The sequence below is a fragment of the Eptatretus burgeri genome, chromosome 15 (assembly GCF_056783735.1).
Source record: "Eptatretus burgeri isolate ZD-2024b chromosome 15, Ebu_testis_v1, whole genome shotgun sequence".
Taxonomy (NCBI): Eukaryota; Metazoa; Chordata; class Myxini; order Myxiniformes; family Myxinidae; genus Eptatretus; species Eptatretus burgeri.
Window position 1 is genome coordinate 20,566,397 of NC_140975.1, and position 26,935 is coordinate 20,593,331.

The following is a 26,935-nucleotide window of genomic DNA, read 5'->3' on the forward strand; positions in this document are numbered from 1 at the left end:
ATATATATATATATATATATATATATATATATATATATATATATATATATATATATATATATATCGATATATATATATATATATATATATATATCGATATATATATATATATATATATATATATATATATATATATATATATATATATATATATATATATATATATATATATATATATATATATATATATATATATATATATATATATATATATATATATATATATATATATATATATATATATATATATATATATATATATATATATATATATATATATATATATATATATATATATATATATATATATATATATATATATATATATATATATATATATATATATATATATATATATATATATATATATATATATATATATATATATATATATATATATATATATATATATATATATATATATATATATATATATATATATATATATATATATATATATATATATATATATATATATATATATATATATATATATATATATATATATATATATATATATATATATATATATATATCGATATATATATATATATATATATATATATATATATATATATATATATATATATATATATATATATATATATATATATATATATATATATATATATATATCGATGTAATATATATATATATATATATATATATATATATATATATATATATATATATATATATATATATATATATATATATATATCGATATATATATATATATATATATATATATATATATATATATATATATATATATATATATATATATATATATATATATATATATATATATATATATATATATCGATGTAATATATATATATATATATATATATATATATATATATATATCGATATATATATATATATATATATATATATATATATATATATATATATATATATATATATCGATATATATATATATATATATATATATATATATATATATATATATATATATATATATATATATATATATATATATATATATATATATATATATATATATATATATATATATATATATATATATATATATATATATATATATATATATATATATATATATATATATATATATATATATATATATATATATATATATATATATATATATATATATATATATATATATATATATATATATATATATATATATATATATATATATATATATATATATATATATATATATATATATATATATATATATATATATATATATATATATATATATATATATATATATATATATATATATATCGATATATATATATATATATATATATATATATATATATATATATATATATATATATATATATATATATATATATATATATATATATATATATATATATATATATATATATATATATATATATATATATATATATATATATATATATATATATATATATATATATATATATATATATATATATATATATATATATATATATATATATATATATATATATATATATATATATATATATATATATATATATATATATATATATATATATATATATATATATATATATATATATATATATATATATATATATATATATATATATATATATATATATATATATATATATATATATATATATATATATATATATATATATATATATATATATATATATATATATATATATATATATATATATATATATATATATATATATATATATATATATATATATATATATATATATATATATATATATATATATATATATATATATATATATATATATATATATATATATATATATATATATATATATATATATATATATATATATCGATATATATATATATATATATATATATATATATATATATATATATATATATATATATATATATATATATATATATATATATATATATATATATATATATATATATATATATATATATATATATATATATATATATATATATATATATATATATATATATATATATATATATATATATATATATATATATATATATATATATATATATATATATATATATATATATATATATATATATATATATATATATATATATATATATATATATATATATATATATATATATATATATATATATATATATCGATATATATATATATATATATATATATATATATATATATATATATATATATATATATATATATATATATATATATATATATATATATATATATATATATATATATATATATATATATATATATATATATATATATATATATATATATATATATATATATATATATATATATATATATATATATATATATATATATATATATATATATATTATATATATATATATATATATATATATATATATATATATATATATATATATATATATATATATATATATATATATCGATATATATATATATATATATATATATATATATATATATATATATATATATATATATATATATATATATATATATATATATATATATATATATATATATATATATATATCGATATATATATATATATATATATATATATATATATATATATATATATATATATATATATATATATATATATATATATATATATATATATATATATATATATATATATATATATATATATATATATATATATATATATATATATATATATATATATCGATATATATATATATATATATATATATATATATATATATATATATATATATATATATATATATATATATATATATATATATATATATATATATATATATATATATATATATATATATATATATATATATATATATATATATATATATATATATATATATATATATATATATATATATATATATATATATATATATATATATATATATATATATATATATATATATATATATATATATATATATATATATATATATATATATATATATATATATATATATATATATATATATATATATATATATATATATATATATATATATATATATATATATATATATATATATATATATATATATATATATCGATATATATATATATATATATATATATATATACATATATATATATATATATATATATATATATATATATATATATATATATGTATATATATATATATATATATATATATATCGATATATATATATATATATATATATATATATATATATATATATATATATATATATATATATATATATATATATCGATATATATATATATATATATATATATATATATCGTATATATATATATATATATATATATATATATATATATATATATATATATATATATATATATATATATATATATATATATATATATATATATATCGATATATATATATATATATATATATATATATATATATATATATATATATATATATATATATATATATATATATATATATATATATATATATATATATATATATATATATATATATATATATATATATATATATATATATATATATATATATATATATATATATATATATATATATATATATATATATATATATATATATATATATATATATATATATATATATATATATATCGATATATATATATCGATATATATATATATATATCGATATATATATATATCGATATATATATATATATATATATATATATATATATATATATATATATATATATATCGATATATATATATATATATATATATATATATATATATATATATATATATATATATATATCGATATATATATATATATATATATATATATATCGATATATATATATATATATATATATATATATATATATATATATATATATATATATATATATATATATATATATATATATATATATATATATATATATATATATATATATATATATATATATATATATATATATATATATATATATATATATATATATATATATATATATATATATATATATATATATATATATATATATATATATATATATATATATATATATATATATATATATATATATATATATATATATATATATATATATATATATATATATATATATATATATATATATATATATATATATATATATATATATATATATATATATATATATATATATATATATATATATATATATATATAAATATATATATATATATATATATATATATATATATATATATATATATATATATATATATATATATATATATATATATATATATATATATATATATATATATATATATATATATATATATATATATATATATATATATATCGATATATATATATATATATATATATATATATATATATATATATATATATATATATATATATATATATATATATATATATATATATATATATATATATATATATATATATATATATATATATATATATATATATATATATATATATATATATATATATATATATATATATATATATATATATATATATATATATATATATATATATATATATATATATATATATATATATATATATATATATATATATATATATATATATATATATATATATATATATATATATATATATATATATATATATATATATATATATATATATATATATATATATATATCGATATATATATATATATATATATATATATATATATATATATATATATATATATATATATATATATATATATATATATATATATATATATATATATATATATATATATATATATATATATATATATATATATATATATATATATATATATATATATATATATATATATATATATATATATATATATATATATATATATATATATATATATATATATATATATATATATATATATATATATATATATATATATATATATATATATATATATATATATATATATATATATATATATATATATATATATATATATATATATATATATATATATATATATATATATATATATATATATATATATATATATATATATATATATATATATATATATATATATATATATATATATATATATATATATATATATATATATATATATATATATATATATATATATATATATATATATATATATATATATATATATATATATACGATATAATATATATATATATATATATATATATATATATATATATATATATATATATATATATATCGATATATATATATATATATATATATATATATATATATATATATATATATATATATCGAGAGAGAGAGAGAGAGAGAGAGAGAGAGAGAGAGAGAAGCAGGAGAGAGAAGCAGGAGAGAGAAGCAGGAGAGAGAAGCAGGAGAGAGAAGCAGGAGAGAGAAGCAGGAGAGAGAAGCAGGAGAGAGAAGCAGGAGAGAGGCCAGGGGATTCTGGCAGATGTGACATCGAGTTTATCGTCAATCCAAGAGGCGGCACACACATTGATGAATCACGCTGTCTGTGAAACACCAGGATGCCAATTTATTGCTGGGTTGGGATTAGACAGATTCGAGCAAGCATGTGTACCTCTCGGCTGTCCTGCCATGTTGTGGTGATTCACTGCTTTGTAACGACTGTAAACATTGTTTACTCCTTGTATTCATCTTAGTTATTTTGCCTTTCTAACTCCGGAGATGTCCCGACAGAGAACTGATCTGCGGTATCGCCATGGAAGCTTGTCGAGATTGAAGCTTGAAGAGCACTCGGTTGAACAAACTTTTAAAAATGAAACGTTAAATTTTATTATTTGTATCTATCTATGTCTAAGTGATGGGTCGTATAATGAAAGAAGATCGTACAAAAAGGGGAAACATCAAAATAAAATTGCACATTTTCAGCAAGCTCAAGCAAGCACTTCCTTGAAACAGTTGATAGGGAACGGCTGGCTTGGCAAGTGTTAGCCATCGCCGATCGGTCATTTAAATACCATGCACCCGGAGACGCCCGGAATGTCAAGTAATGTCCGAATTAGTCAAATGAACACTTTTTTTTTTTAGCAGTTAAAATTGCTGCTGAGGTCAATTAAGAAGTTCAACTTTTGAAATTCGGCTGAGATTAAAAGATTCTAGAAGTTATGGCATGTGCGGAAATGAAATAAAGCTACAAACGCTGGCATCTCTGGGCGTTTATATGCATTGCAATGTATCCATCGATTCTTAGGTATGATGAACAGCTTCGTTGATATGAGTGAGAAAAGTGAAAAAAAGAAAAAAAACTTTATCGTAAAGAAGCCATTGTGGCTTGTTCCAAGTCAAGGCATTGTTGAGCAGGCTAAAAAAAAAAAATGGTGAATTAAGACCCCAGCGAGGGACAGCGAGGTGACCAAGAATGAGCGTTGTTAATGGATAATTATATAAGGCCGTTAATTATCTTCAAAAGGGGTGTTTTAATCAACCCAAGAACCCAATTTTAATTCATGCACTCCTTTGGAGTTCCCTTCGTGTGCGTGCAAAGTTTCAAGCCACTAGGCTTCATGGTTTTGGACTTATGGAGGAGCACACTGACTGACTGACACTGATACACACTGACATTTATTCTTTTAGATAGAAGATGGATGTTGGGACCCAACCATTTTCACCGATCAAAGCACTCGTGTTTTGAAGTATTTATTTGTAAACAGCCTTTTGTTTGTTTGCACAGCACTTGTATACAAAAGTGTGAGTGGTTCAACACAGTTTTGAGAAATGGAGAAGACTAAAATCTAGCAATGATCAAGTACCTCCATAAGAAAGGGATGACCCACAAGGAAATCAATGAGGCATGGTGGTAACATGGGGGTGGATGCCTCTTTGTATGCCATTGTAAAAACAAACTGAGAAACTCAATTTATATGAGGAGAACCAGCATTGAGGAGGAGCCAATGTCAGGATGCCTCAATATGTTTACCAAACGAGAAAAAGTTGATGCATTCAATAAGATTTTGATGAATGACAGAAGATCAACAGTCAGGTACATAGCTGACACATTTGTCATCAGCATTGGGTGATTAAACTCCATCGGCACTGAAACATCGGCATGAACTAGAAGGGCACTCGGTAGAGCACATACCTCCATTTCATAATGCCTGATCCACGTGAACATATCTGGCCCAATACATTTTTTAAATGTCGTGCTATACTGTATATTGTTTTGGAGCCCTATCTCTCAATGGTCAAGAAACGCTTTAAAATTCTAGAAGTCGGATCCGGATCGGGATCTTTACCAAAATTGAATGAATTCGTCGTGGTCACATGCCCAACATGTCCACCAAGTTTCATCCGAATCCATCCACAACTTTTTGAGATATCGTGCTACATATTGTTTTTGGTCCTATCTCTCAATGGTGAAAAATCACTTTAAAAATGCTAGTAGTCGGATCTGGATCCGGATCTTCCCCAAAATCTAATCAGTTCATCCTTGTCACGCACCGAACCTGTCCACAAAATTTCTTCTGGATCCGTCCACAATTTTTTGAGATATATCCTGTACACAAACAAACAGACGCACAAACAAACAGACAAAAAGGGGTGAAAACATAACCTCCTTCACCTTCGGTGGTTGAGGTAATAAGATTTCAGCAAGATGGGTGCCCAGAATCTTGATTACTGAAAGGAAGATAGCTTAACTTGATATATCTCGGGAACTTCTTGAGCTGTTTCGATCAAACCCAGCCAACTTTGTAAGCAGGAACCTGATTCTTCATGAGTCATTGGTTTACCACTCTGACCTTGAGACCAAAGAGTGGAGCATGCCATGGAAGCGCACACATTGTCCGCCTCACCATAAGTTCAAGAATAATTTATTCACTGGAAGAGTCATTGTCACTGTTTTTCTGGAACAGTGAAAGTATGATTATGCCAACCACCTTCAACAAAGTAACACTATCAATGGGGAGTACTCTAGATGAGCTGCAACAGTTGCAACAAGACATCAAGATCGAGTACCATTTGAAGTTGAGTCGAGGAGTGCTGTTTCTCTAGTACAATGCATCACCCACACATTACAAGCCATGTTCCAGTGACCATAGTCACTAACTGTGGCTTTGAATGGCTTTCCCATCCAGCCTATTCACCAGATTTAGCTCCTTTAGATTTCTACCTATTCCCTAAATTGAAGGGAGAGCTTCGTTGGAAGGGTTTTGATGATGAAAAAGTGATCGCAGTGGTCGAGGAGTTCCTGCACAAGCAGGACAACAAGCTGTAGCAGTGCTGGACCAAGTATGTTGCACTCAAGAGGGACTGTTGAAAAATACATGTGAAAACAAACAATTTAAAGCAACTGACATGGCTTTCTATGCCAGACTAGAAATGTTCCGGCCACTCATAATCTCTGGGTGCGGGAGGGAGGATTCTACGGTCCCGGCAATGCCCTCTTTAACACACTCCACTCAATCTGTTGGCATGGGTGTGACGGGTATACTAGCCACAGCATGAAGAGACAAAACCCCTCAAGCTCCAGCAAAATTGCAATCTCAAACGGGACAGTGCTCACTGAAGTGCAAACGCCCACAAAGGTGACCTCGTGCTCCGATTGCAGCAACAGACCTTTCGGACAAACTGAGGCCTCATTAGTGTTCAAGAAATGCCGCCAGTGGTTACAATCCGTGCACATTATGTTCAACGTTATGCTTTGAACTCAAATGGCTGCGTTTATAAGTTTATATTCTGGAGATTCTTTGAAAAATGTCTGCAGAGTAAGAAATGCAGTGTGCAGCGGTTGAATTACCCTGCTAAGTAAGGAGTTGCTGCGAAACAGAAGCTGGCCAGTGCCAACATGCAAAAGCAATAACAGAACAACAGCCACAAATAGCCTCATGACTGCATGCTGTCAAAATTACTGGTTACCAGTGGAAAGTAAGTGGGATGAGATAAGGTGAAGCTGGTAAGGATTTGTGGAATTTTTTTCATTTTTATTATTTCCAACATAACCCATTGTTCAACAAATGCAAAAGCATTTTACTATGGTTTTGGTGTAATAATCACACTTTTGCAGAAAAGCAAATAGCACGATTAACTGGGAGTAAAGCACTCTTTGTATTTCAGAAATTTCTGATCTATCTGCAGAAACCATTCCGATTAAGACTGTAATCTTCTTTGTTCATATCCAGCATGAGGCTGCGGGGTAGCATCATTGGCTGAGGGTGCAGCTGCACCGCTGATGCAATGCCCTCTGCTGGTTAGGGCAGGAATTTGAAATTTGGCCAGGGTGCCGGCAATAGCTCGCCGACTCTTCACGAAGGACACCGTGGGATCTTTAACATCCATCAACGAATGCTGATAGGATGCTGGTTTAACGTCCATCAGAGGAACGGAACACACATTGATGAATCAACTTGCCTGTGAAATACCAGGATGACGGTTTCTACCTGGGCCGGGATTTGAACCCTGGCTGGACAGCCTGGAAGGTGAGAAGATTGTAGTGCATTGCCAGCAGAAGGTGGTGCATTGGAGAACATGCATGCTATTGCTCAGAGTAGCCAAAAACCCAGCTGGCCTGACTTCATTCATGTAATACATATCAAAAGCATGGATGTGGGGGGGGGGAGGGTGTGGAGGGGTTCTTTCCATTTGTGGGGATGTGAGTATTGCTGCCTTTTGTTGGCTCATCCCATGGTACCCAGAAAGCATTTAAGAGTCAACCACAAAGTGTGATTACGGTGTAAAATGTAGAACAGCCTTAGCGTGGTGTAAAGACAATATCCCTTCCATGAAATTCATTAGTGAGCCATCTGGGTTTATATTGACAATTCAACAGCAACATCTAAATTCTCCAGAGACTAACTTTGTTGTTCAGATCTTCACAATGCAAATCTAAATATTTTATGTTGTTTACAATATCAATATTATATTATAACGAGCTGGCTACCCCACCTTCTAGGCAGGGTTAACAAGCGTCGCAAGGGGCATTTGCAGTTTCAGTCACAAGAACAATCACTACCATTCAGACCCCAACACATATAAGTAAAAAGGTAAGCAAGATGAATTTATGAAGTGATCGCAAACCCGTGGGTCTCTGGCCCACTTTCACATGTTAGTGATAATTTGCATAAAGGACATTTAAGCTTTATGCCAAGACTGGTCTTGTGAGATTAATTCAGTAGCCTTTCAAACGGAAGAAGCTATTTATTAAAAATTTATAAAACATGTGGCCATCAGTTATGGTTATGGATAAAGCTACACATTGGACCAATGTTTCCATTGCAAGAGTACTATTTTTAAATTCCTATTTTACTGTAATACAACTTCTGACTGTGGGAGATTAATATGTTGCTGTCTATAACTGAATCAATCATGTCACACATTTGCCATGTAAATTGTGAACATGTATGACTAAAACTAAAACTAAAGGTAAAAAAAAAACAAAGAAACTGAAAAAGAAGGTAAACAAACAACGAAAACTACAGATTTTAAAAGAAATGAATGATGCAATTTTACAAACTGATAGGAGGGTAGAAAAGAAAAAAATTGGACTCTGTGCGTCCTGAAGTTCACCTGGATCAGGAGTAAGACATTCAACCTCTCCCCGCCCCCCCCCCGCCCCCAGCAGACTCCCTTAGACCTTGATTTTTTTTTTCAAGCCACGAACAAACTTTGGTACATCACTAGTGATGAAGGTTGTGGTCAAGTTTAATCGAAATTGTGTGTGTAGTTTTGGAGAAGAGAGCAAATACCTATTTTGGGGGTTTAACCCCCACCCCCCTCTCACAGACCCACTTAATGAGCACAGATTTTGATGCGGTCAATACACCTTCTTTAGGCCTAAGTCACATTTGGCACGGCGGCCGTAGGGTCAACAAAATCTATAGCCACTAGCAATTATAGGGCGGCCGCAGTATTTCCACGGTCACACAATGTAGCAGTCATATATGTTTTTATTTTTCGGGTAGCCGCACGGCGTGTTTAGAAATTGTGGAGACCGAAAACGTGGGGGTGCCGTACGGTCTTTGATTTGATGTCGCACGGTGACCTTAGGGCGTCCCTGTGGCGGCCATAGAATTTTCAAGGCAGACGCAAGGTGCCCGCAAGGCGACCGCAGCGGGGCCCTAAGGCGAACGTGTGGCCAGACGGACGGTAACGAGTGGGTATATATACCAGTTCTTTTTTTACTGAAATAAAAATATATCAGTTCGGATTATACCAGTATATATAACTGAATATATTATAACTATAATATATATAACTGAATATACCAGTATATATAACTAAATATACTATAACTATAATATATATAACTGAATATACCAGTTCGGAGTATAGGCAAACACCTATACTCCGATATCTAGCGGTAGCGCATGGTGGACGCACGGTCGACGCAGACTGCCACGGAGGCCGTACGTAGGACGCACGGCAGGCGTAGGGGAACCGTGCGTCGACCCTGCGTTGCCCGCAGGTAGTCACACAGACCGCAAGGCCACCGTACGTTTAACACAGGGCCGCCTCACGACTACCCTACGGCGACCGTGGAAATAGTGCGGCCGCCGTAATTTTTTGGGGGTTGGCAAAATTCATTTTTCATTGATAAGGGCCTTCGGAAAACGCACGAATAACGCAAGCCCACCGTACACCCTACGTACGGTCGACGTGGAACACATCTACATCACAGCTTGGCTTGTCGAATTGCTACGGCCAACGTAGAAATGAAAAAAGTTATAACTCCGCGCTATAATTCCACGGTGACCCCTATGGCCTGTAAAAGATAGCCATACAGCGTAGGGCCACCCTGAGGCCACCTCAGAAACTCTGCGGCCGCTGCACGTTTCTGTCAATTCAGGGGGGGTACGGCCGCCGTATCCTCGCCGTAGAGCAAATGTGACTTAGGCTTTAGGCATCAGATGTGAAGCTCGTGGCCAAGCCTCATCAAAATCATGTGTTTGGTTCAAGCGAAAATGACTGAAGTGTTTACAGATTGACTGACCCACTCACTCACTCACTCATTCACTTTCAGACACTGCTCGATCACATAAGCTCACAGGACTAAAGTCCAGGTGAGCTAAAAAAAACAAAACAACTGATACACATTGCACTTGAGGAACTTTACATTTCAATTGCTGCATCCATGAAATGAAATCGGTAATGATGAATTATCGCTTTTCCCGGCATGCTGTTTGCATTGTAGGCCTGCGTTTGAAATGGAGATTATAGTTTTTTTAATTAATTATTCAAAACCTCAAAAGCAACAGCAATGATTTTGTGCTGGCAAAAATGGAAAACAATGCAGAATGTTGTCATGGCAACAGTAGCAAATGAGATTTTGGGGAAATCCCCCACACCCTTAAGGGGTGGGGTGAAAATTTTTGCCCTTTTGCAAACCTCTCGAACCAGACGATTTGTTTGGTAGCATTCTGAATGGGGTGCGACCATCAGTTTACGAGGAGTTACGTGACACACAGACGGACATTGAATCTTTTTATAGAGATGCTTGCATGCTCTCACAATGCAAATCTATTGTATTTCTGCTTCCCCTGAATAACCACCGGTTTGAACCCACTTCCACTTGGATCGTAGTTCTTACCAATGGAGAAATATTAGACTTTGTTAAGGCTAGTGCCAGTCTGTGTCATCGGACAGATATAACTATAGGTCGCATCAACTGGAAGTAAATCTGACGTTTCGGCTATTAGTAGCCCTTCATCAGAGCATTGGCAGCCCTAACGGCAAAAACCTCAGATTTTCTTTGAATCCTAAGGCAGTTTGTGCTTCTTTGTCACCTTTCGGTTGATAAAACCTATCATGCTTACCACGAAGCCACAATATCTCGCTTTTGGGCAACAGAAGGCCTTTCAGCCAGCCGTATGACCACAAAAGGTTTGCCAATAAGTTAAATAGGATGTGGTTATGTGTGAAGTATAAAAATGAAGTTAATTGATTTATAGCTTATGTTAAGTAAATATGTAATGAGAAATGGATGCCATCACGCAAGTGGTATGGGCTAAATGGCCTCTTTCTGGATCAAACTTTCCTTGGTCCTTTCTACGATCAGAAATACAGCACTCGCCAAAGTTCAGTGTTGTCCTTTTCTTTCAACTCCGTCTGATCTGCTTTTTTATTTGGTCAAAACAGTTAATCATTCGTTTCTTATGATTCAGCTTCCTGGAGCAGTGCCACAATGTTTGAGTGGCATCTTCAACACTTATGGGCTGCTTCATTGAGCACCCAGGGAATCCAGTCATCGCTGATCATTGCTCTCATGGTACTTTAGATGATCCTGAACGTGCACTTGAGTGAGGACGAGCAGCCTGTGACCGAGGTCCCGGTGACACCGCAGACGACCTGTCGTGATGTCGTGGAAGCTTGCAAGGAGCCTGGCGAGGGCTCCTGCCAGCTGGTGGAAAGCTGGCAGGGATGTGGTGAGCCAAAATTCTCTTCTGTACCGTTCATCCCTGTTTGAACATCTCGTTGCTTTTTGTCTCTTATGCACCATTAGCAACAAAGAAAGAATCAAAACGTTGCAACGTTACTTAAGGAGTACACGTGGGTGATGGGTCTGGCCAGCATTGAACAGGTCATCATCACTCGTGTATAAGGCTTAGACGTACCCTTAATTGCACAATGCCTCATTGTGGAGTGATTCAGGTGCAGGTTGAAAGAGGCAGAGAAGCCCATTTTGATTTCGTCATGCCCATGGCCACCTGTTTGACATCGTGACCACACTGCTTGTTTTTAATTGCACAGATTTATAGATTTGTACAGTTTTTCTCTGCACGTTCATTATGCGATAAACGTTACCTGTGAGTGGAAATTCACATGTTTGCTTGAAATGCAACACTCACCTTCTCCCCTTTCTCATTCGAGTCTTCCTTATCAAAAGTCGATGTTTCTTTATCCGTGATCATAAAGCTAGGCAGCAGGAGTTGAGTGCTTTGGAAAAGGGTGAACATCACCCATATAATGGGACAAAATCCAGGTGCACGCCAAGGAATTTGTGCTGGAATGTTAAACAAAGTGCTGCAATTAATTAAATAATGTTGGGGACCATCTATTTATCACTCGTGTGTACTCCATCCATCCATTGGGACCATACTCTGTGCAGAGCGTTGGTGCTGCCTAAACAGTCTCCTTGGCTATTGGGCACAATCCTGGATAGGTCGCCACTCTGACACAGGATACCAGCAAGCTGGTACTCAATTTGCCGACCTCGGAAGGATGACAGGCAGAGTCAACCACACCTGGTATTAATTCAACAACTGAGGGAGATTTGAACGCAGGATCCTTGGATCACAAGCCCACCACCCCAACCATTAACCCAACACCAGGCATGTGTGTGTATAATGGCTGAATTTAAATGTGACAGCTTAACAAATATGAGAATAGAGGTTGGTATAACTAATTGAAAGAAAAAAAAAACTTGACAAATGGATAAATATTGGGTAAAATGTAACACACTGCTTCTCAACTATTATATTGGGATTCGTATGTGAGTTGCACACCTAACTCCCCAACCCTCTCCCACCAAATACCTAATATATGGATACCCCTTGTGTATAAATGATGGTATAGGTGTACCTGATACCTGCTGTGCCTCTCAGAACGTGCTGTCGCTGACAATGAGCGGATGGCAGAGCTGCTGCAGCGCTGGGGAGCACAGAGGGCAGAAGTCAGGTTTTACATTCGCCATGGTGACCCTCTTATTGGCCTCAGTGGTCAAGGCCATGACGTGAAGGAGGTCAAGGTTCTTGGTGAGGTCATACTTGTAAAATTCAGCAAGCATTTAAAGTTTAAAGTAAATTCAGTGGTGTTTGCTTTGTGTGGTGTAAATTGCACGTTCAGTAATATTTCAAAGTTCTTCGACATTAACTTGGGACTTTGGTATGCCTTGCCTTGCCTTTTGCCTTTTGCCCGATGCTGGCCCTTTAGGCCTGAGTCGACGTAGTAGTAGTAGTAGTAGTAGTAGTAGTAGTAGTAGTAGTAGTAGTAGTAGTAGTAGCAGCAGCAGCAGCAGCAGCAGCAGCAGTAGTATTAGTAGTAGTTTGGTATGCTTGTGTAATGATCTAGTTCACTTTGCATTTGGACTTTCTCTACACCTGCTAACTAAAATAGGACATTCAATGTTTTTTTTTGTAATGCATACGAGCAAAGGAACCCGGTGAAAGGGCTATTTGTAAATAGTGAATGTGATTATTTGTTGATGCCCACTGGATTTTTGATGTTGAGATGTTACTGAATCTGTTGAGCCTCGTAGCCAGGATCAGGATGGAAGTTTAGGTTTTTCGCCCACATATGCGCAGCAAAAAGCAGGGTTAATCAATAGGTTCACTTCTGTCTATATTTCTGACAGTCCATCTACAAAAATCAGTTTATCATCAAGGAACCACTTTATTTCAATCGAATGTTATATTAGGAACACGAATCGGAAAATGAATTGGAAAACGAACCTGTCGTTTAGAAGTATGTTGGCTCTAAAGTCGTCCCGATTGTACATTCGCAGAGAGGAGTGAGATAAAAAATTTTTTACTCTATAGCTCGGCTAACTGATGCATGGAATTTGGCTAGGTTACATGCACACGACGACTCGCTTTCTCTAAAGATACCTTCCATCCATCCATCCATTGAGACCATACTCTGTGCAGAGCGTTGGTGCTGCCAAAGCAGTCTCCTTGGCTATTGGACACAATCCTGGATGGGTCGCCACTCCGACACAGGATACCAGCAAGCTGGCACTCATTCTGCCGACCTCGGAAGGATGACGGGCAGAGTCAACCCCACTAGTGTAGTAGATAGTAGAAAAATCGCGCAAATTATGATACAAGCATCAAATTTGGCATTTCTGTTCTGCAGGGCTTTCTGATCAAATCTGTCCGATTGGCCATTTGAAAATCCAAATTTTGAAAAATTTGAAAAAAAAAAAAAAACTTCAAAAAGATTTGAAGTCACAGCTGGCTGAAAGTGAACATCCCAGACAGAGAACCAAGGGGAGATGCAGTCATCATTGATGGCTCAGCACTTATCAATGCCCTACCTCCATGCACTTCAAAGATATTTGATGACTATGCTAAAGAAGACATCATCCCAAAGGTGGAATCCTATGGTGCCAGGTACGAGAGGGTGGACGTCGTGTTTGATGTGTACAAGAAGTCAAGTCTGAAGTCCCGAGGCAAGGTCGAAAAGGGGGCAAGGAATCAGAAGAAGAGTGACAGGAACCAGTAAGACCACAAGTAACTGGAGAAGCTTTCTTCGAGATGACAGCAACAAGACTGAGCTGTTTCACTTCCTTGCGGAAAAGATGTGTGAAGCACAGACGACAAGCACAGTCATTGTCACAAAAGGAGAAGATGCCATTAGCAACACAAGGAAGTCACTGGATGCTGTGTCTCCATGTTGTCACAAAGAAGCTGACACTCGAATATTTGTACACGCCAGGGATGCAACGACGGATGGTAGTAAGTCCATTATCATTAAGGCAAATGACACGGACATACTAGTCATAGCAATATCTGTACTGCCATCCTTACAGGAACTAGGTCTTGAGAACATGTGGATTGCCTTTGGCCAAGGAGCCAAGGCGCGATGGATTCCAGTCCATGAGGTCGTTTCTGCAATCGAGCCTGAGAAAGCTAGAGGGATCCCATACTTCCATGCGTTCACTGGATGTGATGTCGTGTCTGCCTTCCGCAGTAAAGGGAAGAAAACTGCATGGCAGACTTGGAACATCTTTGATGATGTTTCTGAAACATTCACCAATCTCAGCCAGCATCCAGATTTGTGATCTTGACTTTTTTGAAGTTTTTTTTTTTTTTCAAATATTTCAAAATTTGGATTTTCAAATGGACAATCAGGCAGATTTGATTAGAATCCCCTGGAGAACAAATGTGTCAAATTTGATGCTTGTATCATCATTTGCACGATTCCTCTCAAAAATTGCTGTTATCTGTTGGCCCCACTACACCTGCTATTAATTCAATAGCCGAGTGGGATTTGAACTCAGGATCCTCAGATACCAAGCCCACCACCCTCACCATTAATCCAACACCAGGCATTAAAGATACCTTGAGATCTATAATGTCTACAAACTAAGTGCAGATGGATGTTTATCAAATTTTACAACATTACTGTTGAGTTCAGTTACAAGCAAAGAACCTATCCTTACGGACGGTTATACCATCTGGGTTTTAATTCTGTTATTTCTGCGAAGAGCTGCAAGTTCAGTTTGCTTGACATTTTTGATGGAATCTGATGGTAAAACTGTTCATTCGTTTGATTTTTTTTACCTTCGTGCGGTTGTGATGATGTACTGCGTTTAATTCTTGATTGTCTACGTCGCATCCTTCAACTATTGGAAGTTAATTTTACAAGAGATTTTTAATGACATGCCAGCTGCACATTTATGTTTCAGAAAGCCAGAGAGGGCAGACACACAGCAGCAAGCACAATGGTGTCTCGACTTCTGATCACAGGCAAGAAAATAGGGTATGTGTATTCCGGTGGCATGCTGTTCCTCCTTCGCTCTTTTACGTTTTTATTTTCCTTCCTTGTTTGCTTTTAATTAATTATCTTCACTCCCGCACCTCATTCTTCAAATATTTGCTCTTGGTTGGTAGTTACTGGCACGACAATACTTCAGCACACTGTCAGAGTTGTGGTGCACCAGATTTTATATGTTTGTTGTCTATACTATAAAAGAAGCCCTGCGTGTGTGTGTGTGTGTGTGTGTGTGTGTGTGTGTGTGTGTGTGTGTGTGTGTGTGTTTGTGAAAGTTCCCCCCATTGCTTGGACAGTTCGCCTGATGCCACCCACAATTTCTGTACTACGGCTGCCAATTTAGGAACTTTTCAGAATTACCCTTTCGAACTCTTTGTATTGTAACCCTCATGAATTTACTCTTTAGAACCTTATGAAATTACCCTTCAGAATTACCCTTTGTCTTAAGCAGCGCTATTACTGCAGAGGTTATGCAGATCCTTACTTTTAATTCTGACTATTTTCTCTTGAAATTGTGCCGGGTTTTTGTGAAGTTGGTGATAGCGTGATAGGGGAGCAGAAAGCGTGACATGTTCTGCTGTTTTGACGTGGGAACGCCCATCTACTTTTATGAGTTGGAACAGGGTGAGAGTAAAGATGGGACAACTTTGGATAGGGGGGGGTGGTGGAGATTTTGGCCTTTCGGTGCAGGGAGGGGCAGGTGGGGGTCTGAAGGCTTGAGTGTGGGTAGGGGATCGATGCCTCAGGGTTGGGAGGGGAAAGATGAGGACTTGGTTGGGGCGGGGGTTGAGAGCAAAGATGGGACAGAGTTGGGCAATGGAGGCTGAGGCTTTTTTTTTGAGTTGTTGAGTTGTCACAATTACAGTATATATGTGAGTTTACTCACAGTAAAAGCTTGTGTGTGTGTGTGTGTGTGTGTGTGTGTGTGTGTGTGTGTGTGTGTGTGTGTGTGTTAATCACTGTCGGGAAGAGTGGGGGGAGGGGAGGGAGATGCAATCATCCAACGGGTAATGTGCCATTTACTTTTATTCTGTACCACTGAGATGGGATCCTTGGAGGTTGGCCATCAGAAAGTAAAAGGACTGATTTTGCAGCATGCATTGATAGATTTCTGCAATGACCTATTGGCAATAACACAGTATCACGTGTGCAATGCCCATAGCAGTCATCGTATAAATATGGTGTGGTCCATGTTTGGAGTCTCGGTGGTACGCGTTTATGTGTCCACTGTCGCTGATGACTCGCCAATAAGGGATGAAACCGATCCAGTGGCTGATGGGGGCGTGTAGCATTGGGATTCTCATGTATATGCTTGTTGTGAATGTCTGCAGTTGTAGAGGAACCCGGGTATGGTTTGAAATAGCACGATTCATGCAGCTTTCTTTGGCTGGAAAAGCAGGGGGTTCATTATCAGGCCCTCCTCACAAACGGACGCCAACGTTATCAGACGGAATGAAAACCCGTCATTCTTGTTACAGAAACAGCTAAAATTGATGAAAAAGCGGCCGAAATTGAAACCAACACAGTAATTACGGTCGCAATAGCAGATATAACCGAAACCAACACGTTTATTCCACACACAAGAACGGTCGTGACGGACACAAGAACGGTCAATCCCGAAATAGAACGGTGGGGAATGGAAGCAACATCGGTTATTTCCGTCGCGAAACGGCGGAGACCGAAGCGAAAGCGATTCATTCCGGTTAACAGAACGTGGGAAACATGGCGGCTTGAAAAGTTCTTGAAGTTATGGTAAGTTAACTTTAACGTAGTCTGCCTTGAATACATCATGTCTGTTAATGAAAACCTGTTTGTGGTACGGGATATTATACAAGCAGCGATAAATGCGCCCTCTTGACTTAATGTGTGGCTGACATTTCGTGTAATTCATGCCCCCGTGCTGCAGCGATCAGTGACGACTGATCGTTTATATTTGCAAGAGGTAATATTTGATAGTAATAATAAATTGCAAATTCCAATAAAATAACAAAGTTAATATGAAGTAAAAACTGTAAAAAGATCCCATACACGATCGCCTATGTTGAACTGGGCCTACACAACTAGCGATTCTTCACTCAGGGGCTCGAAATACAGGCAAACCAAACATTATCATCACAACAAAATTCGGTTTAATAAATTGTTAAAACTACATCAGGTACTACCCACTATATATTATCTATATTACATTTATGTTCGAGGCACAAGCACTAAAAATTTACATACCGTAACAGGTCGTTCGACTGCATCCGCCATCTTGTTCGCACTACAGTAACCGGAATGAACCGCTTTTGTTTCGCTCTCGGACGTTTCGCGACGGAAATAACCAATCTTGCTTCCGTTCCCCACCAATCTATTTCGGGATTGTCCGTTCTTGTGTCCGTCTCAACCGTTCTTGTGTGTAGAATAAACGTGTTGGTTTCGGTTATATCTGCTATTGCGACCGTAATTAATGTGTTGGTTTCAATTTCGGCCGCTTTTTCATCAATTTTAGCTGTTTTTGTAACAAGAATGATGGGTTTTAATTCCATCTGACAACGTTGGCGTCCGTTTGTTAGGGGGGCCTGATTATAGAGATTCTAGTCACTTGGGGTAATTGATTAAGTGAGAACCGATTAGTTGTTCCCTTCAAAATACGGATGATAGATGTGATTGGGTCTTTGTGATTGGGTCTTCATATATCAGGGAGTCGCTAGACTTCCGATGTAGGGATGGCACAGACACTCCATAGGTTTAATACAATACAAATCATCTCAAAATATCTTCCAAGATACAAATTTATAAACCCATGAAGTACTTACCATTCATATGTGGAGTTCATATCCAATAACACTCATGAACTTTTGGACAACTTGGCTAAACTACAAAACTGATCGACTCAAAATTGCCCAATTGTAATTCTTCTTCTTCTTCATATTATTATTATTATTATTATTATTATTATTATTATTAATACTATTATTATTATTGTTCCTTCCTGACAGCCTAACTCAACATTAATTAAACTTAAGGACTTAGTTTAAACATAAATCGACTGCATTTTAGAGTGGGAAGGTCTATGACTACTTGAATTTTTCACAACTTGAAAGGATTCCATGAAAAGTACGCGTAACTGCTTAACTATGCAAACATAGTAATATAAACGGAAACGCGGGGTAGGTGGGACAACACCTGTCAGTCAACCTGGTGGGGTATGGCTGCAGTGACACTATTGCCTGAGGGCCATTCACACCTAAATGGATGAGGTTCACTGTGTAAATTGATGTACAGTCTGACAGTAGCGACAACAGAAATCCATTTTTTATAAACATGTGTAGTTAATGGTGGAATATTACATACAGTCCGACAACCATTGTATGATAATTGTGACATATGCTAAATATATATATATATATATATATATATATATATATATATATATATATATATATATATATGTATATATAAATATATCTTCTTCTTCTTTCGGCTGCTCCCGTTAGGGGTCACCACAGCAGATCATCCGCATGATCCGCATAGTGATTTGGCACATGTTTTACGCCGAATGCCCTTCCTGACGCAACCCTGGTCGCCTCTTACGACACAGGGATATGGTACACCTATTTTAACCGGGGTATACACCGGCCCAGTACACTGGTACTCATTTCGCTGACCTCGGAAGGATGACAGGCTGAGTCAACCCCCTGGTGTATTAATTCAGTGGCCCAACGGGGCTTGAACTCAGGACCTTTTGGATCCCAAGCCGCTGCCCTAACCACTGTGCCAACACCAGGATTCATATATATATATATATATATATATATATATATATATATATATATATATATATATATATATATATATATATATATATATATATATATATATATATATATATATATATATATATATATATATATATATATATTTTTATATATATATATATATACCTGGTGTTGGCGTAGTGGTTAGGGTAGCGGCTTGGGATCCAAGGTCCTGAGTTCAAGCCCCGTTGACCGCTTGAATTAATACACACCAGGAGGTTGACTCAGCCTGTCATCCTTCCGAGGTCGGCGAAGTGAGTACCTGTGTACTGGGCCGGTGTATACCCCGGTTAAAATAGGTGTACCATATCCCTGTGTCGTAAGAGGCGACCAGGGTTGCGTCAGGAAGGGCATCCCCGGCGTAAAACCTATGCCAAATCATTTTGTGGATCATAACAGATGATCTGCTGTGGCGACCCCTAACGGGAGCAGCCGAAAGAAGAAGATATATATATATATATATATATATATATATATATGTATATATGTATATATATATATGTATATATATATATGTATATATATATATATATATATATATATATACACTGTATATATATATATATATACTGTATATATATATCTATATGTATATATACATATATATACTGAAATAAATTTTGAAGCCTCGGTTGACCCCAGGGGTGGACTGACAGTCGTCTCGGCCCTCGGGCAAAAAGGGGTGTTTGGGTCCCTGAGATAAAATTTTGAATGACAGTTGGTATGAAATAAAAGTATTCTAAAACAAACATTTGTGCATACATTTGCAGAATGATCACGAGACCGTGAATTTAAAACAAATCTATATTTAAAACAAAAGTTGTGGAGTGTTGGACGGTTGAGAGATCAGACAGAGCTCGACTGGAGGATAGAGAAGCCACGTTGTAAAATACAGAGAAGCCACGACGGCCTGCTTTTCCACCTTTTTGCGCTACATGCCAATCATGTTGAGGGCTTGAGAATACACAGAATTCAGATTATACATGATAAACAACTTAAAATACAGTATAATATGGTATGTACAATCCTCTACCCAACAATAGCTTAGTTAAACCCAGGATGTTCCCATGGTTATGTTTTCCGAAATGGGCATCAAGTTATCAGACTGATGAAATTGCACAATGTACCTTGAAGTGTACTTGTTCAAATTGCATGTTGTTGGAAAGTAATCTATTTAGGGTGTAAACTGTTTTTATGCACGTATAATGGATGCATTATGACTGTAGACATGAACATATGAGGTTAGTTATGTTGATCAACAAAATAGGTGAAGTGTTTTCTGAAACTTATGGCTCCTAATCAGCAGGATAATAAAGCTTTTTGTTTTTTTTAAATAAAAACAAGGCTTCATGTCAACGCAATTTTGAAATGGGATCCTTGAGAATGTTACTGCAAGGGTGTCAGTTACGCTGCCTTCCTACGTTCTTACCTGGAACAGGAACCCCCTCCACCTCCCTCTACCATAATCAAAATAAATTAACTTCAATCAAGCCACAAATCACTGAATTGAGACTATGGTTTCGTTAAAACGATTGAATTACACGTCAAAGCTTTCAACACAACTTAATTGTACCCATAAATCGACTACCAGTGGCACAATAACTATAATAGGGACCAACCAATGCGTCATCATTGTTCGTATGCAGCACTTGGCATCAATTTGTGCAGGGGCATGGCAATGCTGCGGATGCAGTGCCCTCTGTGGGTTAGGGCAAGAATTTTCAGTTTGTTTAGAGTGTCAGCGATACCTCACCTCCTCTTCCCGAAGGACACCGTGGGATTCTTAACGTCCACCATCTAGACTGGTCGCCCAGTTTAACATCCATCCGAGGGACGGCACACACATTGATGAACCGCCCTGCCTGCGAAACACCAGGACGACAGTTTATAGCTGTGTCGAGATTCAAACCCAGGCTGGACAGCTCATAGGCGAGTGCACATACATCCAGGCTATCCTGTCAGCTCAACCATATGCGTCAGATATCCTATTTAGTCCCCAGAAGGTACTTATCCCCAAATGTACATACAGTCCCCAATAGAGTCTTCTTCATTGGTGCAGATGTTCCATCAAGCTTTGTAGAGGATTACCAGATGTGTAGCAGCGATGGTTCAAAGCATAACAGCAGCAGCTCTCGGCCCTCGCCAGACCACGCAGGCCGCTTAGGTGAAACCCCAAATACACTCGAGTAACGAGAATGGGTTTACGGGCCACTAGATGTGTATGAAATAAACTGCATAAGATGATGTCATGACCATGTCTGGACGAATGCCCTTTAATGGTCTGAACGCAGTTGGAACTGAAAAAGAATGTTGAAGTGATTATATTTATATATTCATTCCACTGCTCTTACCTTGGTACCACTTGTCCTTTGGTGAGCTTTGCTCATCCGAACAGAGAAAGATTTCCAACAGGCTTTGACCGTGCTGTACTGCACAGAACACATAATTCCCCAAAGTCAAAATGTCGCCATCTTTGTTCTCCAATCTGAGTTGTCACCTCCACCACCGAAGGTGGACAGAGGTTATGGTTGCTTGTTTATCTGTCCGTGAGCAGGATATTTCAAAAAGTTAAGGACGGATTCGGACGAAACTTGGTGGACAGGTTGGGCGTGTGACGAGGACAAATTGATTGTGTTTTGATGAAGATCCGAATCCGGATACAAGAATTTTAAAAGCGATTTTTCACCATTGATAGATGGGTCCAAAAAACGATATACAGGATAGCACGATATCTCAGGATATGGAGAGGTTATGAAAAACCGTGGTGGATGAGTTGGGTAGTTGACAAGGACAAGCCGATTCGATTTTGGTGCAGGTCCGGCCTATCAGTGGGATACAAAACATAAATTGTTAAGCCTGGTGGAGGTATGTACCTCTTCCGAGTGCCGTTCTAGTTGTTGTTTTAATCATATTCTTGTGTGGATAACCTCTGTGCATTGCAATTGATCAGAATCTCCCAATGTATGATTAAGTTGTAATTTGGTACACGATGCTGTGCTGGAATTACTCCCATTCCTCTGCACCCCATGATCGATACTTTACCTCCTTTTCCCCTTTTTTTTACCATGTATTTAGGTAACACAGGAAAGCTGTGGTGCTGAATGTATATTAAATAGGATCAGTTTGATAAGTGTAACCTTTGGCTCAAATATCGATGCTCTGAATGTACCTCAAAGAATGGAGTTGCTTATCCCATATGTACAAGCGCTCATCTCTTTTCAGCACATCTCTTTCTCTTCCTATTCTTCATCGTTTTGAAAATCATTCATGACTGTCGCTGTACACTCTATAATGACAAAATGTCGCCTTGTTGAAGGCATAATCATTTTTCCATAAGATTTTGAGCTGCGTGGTGCTTTGCAGATAAGTCGAGTAATGGTCTAATTATAGGTTTTGTATTCTGGCCTTGCTCACTGAGCTCCGCTCACAAAGAAGAACTGAAGCACTTTGGCGGCTTTAATTGGGCTCCGCTGCAGCCAATCCCTGCACTACAAGCCGTAACAAGGGACATGTTTGCCTGACACATGCTGATTGGGCACGATAGTAGGCATGTCGATGCATCTGCATCTTTTCTTGCATGTCGTGAGAGGATATTAATGCCAATACATACACCCTCCATGCCGCTATCTCCTCTCAACAGGCCGGAAGTCCTGGAGTGGAGCTTACACTGACGGAGCTTCAGGAGATGGCATCTCGTCAGCAGCAGCAGATAGAGGCTCAACAACATCTACTTGTTGCCAAGGTAACTTATTGTGGCCTCGGTAACTAACATTGCCATGGTAACTCATTTTTGGGGGATGTAGCTTCATGTATCCATTCCATATTTTTTTTGTTATGACCACTGATCATCATCATGATGAGGAATCATAGCACGTATCAATCTGTATTTGCATTATCTACAGTGTTATTCAATTTTGGGGATTTGGGTTGTTGAATGTTCGTTAGCCATGCCACTAAATTGCTGGTCAGCCATTTGTGATAAGCTGTAAAAACTTCAAGAGGTTCAAATATCCTTTATTACGTCTGCCACCAAAAGTGGACAAAAGTTATGTTTTCACCCCTGTCTGTGTGTCTGTTTGTCTGTGAACAGGATATCTCAAAAATGTTGTGGACGGATTCGGACGAAATTTGGTGATAGGTTCGGTGTTTGACAAGGAAGAATTGATTCATTTTTGGTGAAGATCTCGATCCGGATCCGACAACTAGAATTTTTTAAGTGATTCTTCACTATTGACTGATTCGGCTAAGAATGATATATAACATGATGTATCAAAACATTCTGGACTGATTCGGATGAAACGTTTTGGACAGTTTGGGTGTGTTACAAGGGCAAATTGATTCTATTTTGGTGAATATTGGAATCCAGATCGGGATGTGAGATAAAAAAAAATTTTTTTTTAAGTGATTCTTCACCATTGAGAGATGGGGTCAAAACCAACAGAGAGCGTGATATCTCAAAAAGTTGTGGACTGTTTCGGACAAAACTTGGTGGATGAGTTGGGTAGGTGACAAGAACAAGCCAATTATATTTTGGTTCAGGTCCAGATCCTCTGGCCTATCAGTGGGATACAAAACGTAAACTGTTCAGCCTTGCAGAGGTAAGCGCTCTTCCTAGTGCCGTTGTACTTGATTATGTTTTTGGAACAGGAACAACGACTGCGCTTCCTGAAACAGCAAGAAGCACGACGGGGGCAGCAGGTGTCATCCGGAGGTGTGCAAAATAGCACTACGCAACCTACGGCCGAGAGTGAGAAGCTGCGTGTTCTTCGAGAGCGCATGGAGAGTCAAGAAGCTAAACTGCGTAGGATCCGTGCCATGCGGGGACAGGCCGAGACGAGCCGCCTGCTCAACAAGAACCTTGGTGTGTTGCCATACAGCTTGGCAGAAAGATTTTAATCATGTCCTAAACTCTCTGACTTAATTTGTGACAATTTGTGACATAGTAATGTGACTGCATAACAATAATCATAATAATAATTTCAAGAACAGCAAGGCGCTGATACTCTTGGTCCTTTTGGGGGGGTTTGATGAATAGATCTGTTTAATACGAAAGCTAAACCTTGAACGTTTTTTGAAATATCACACGCACAAGCCAAGTTACCCAAATGGTTGCCATGGCAACACAATTCAGCCAATCACAGCTGTGATCTAATGAGGTTGAGATAATGTTATGAGGGATAGATATCTGCAATATAAAAGCCAGGTGTTCAACGTTTTTTTGAAATATCACATACACTAAAGTACATGGACGGATGACCTGTCAGTAATGGACAGATGATGGGTCGGACGATCAGTCGGACCAAGCTCATTTCAACATACCTCGTCTCCAACCTTGTTGGAGGGGTGGGAGACAATTATTATTATTATTATTATTATTATTATGACGAGCAGAGTACCCACCTTGTGGGCGATCTTGTTCCAAGCATGCAACACGTTAGTCTGACATATCCCTTTATTTGCGCGGTGAATAGGCAGCAGACCACTGCCTTGATCACTCCCAAAAATAAAAACCCAGGTTACATACATGAAGCAAAAAGAAATGTATTAACAAATATGTTGAAAATAATGATGGGCAAATTGAGTTATTGGTATTCACTTGAATTACGATGATGGTAATGTCCTGTTTTTGGGGGGTTTTTTTCTCTCCTTTTCATGAGTTTTTCTTATAATGGACCTTATATAGTCTATTTTGTTGAATATTCTCTCATTACCCCCACTCTC

The 26,935-nt window shown here is 34.1% G+C and overlaps 1 protein-coding gene across 6 annotated transcripts in view; it reads left to right on the forward strand.

Moving 5' to 3' along the window:
* The window catches only part of LOC147011695 (apoptosis-stimulating of p53 protein 1-like), a 167,242-nt gene that overhangs the window by 95,253 nt on the left and 45,054 nt on the right, over positions 1-26,935 (forward strand). For all 6 annotated transcript variants that reach the window (XM_085857271.1, XM_085857269.1, XM_085857267.1 and 3 more), the window contains 5 exons: positions 13,198-13,345; positions 14,525-14,674; positions 17,329-17,402; positions 24,855-24,956; positions 25,862-26,075. In XM_085857271.1, the coding sequence (XP_085713397.1) occupies positions 13,198-13,345; positions 14,525-14,674; positions 17,329-17,402; positions 24,855-24,956; positions 25,862-26,075 (688 nt within the window). The remainder of the gene's footprint in view (positions 1-13,197; positions 13,346-14,524; positions 14,675-17,328; positions 17,403-24,854; positions 24,957-25,861; positions 26,076-26,935) is intronic.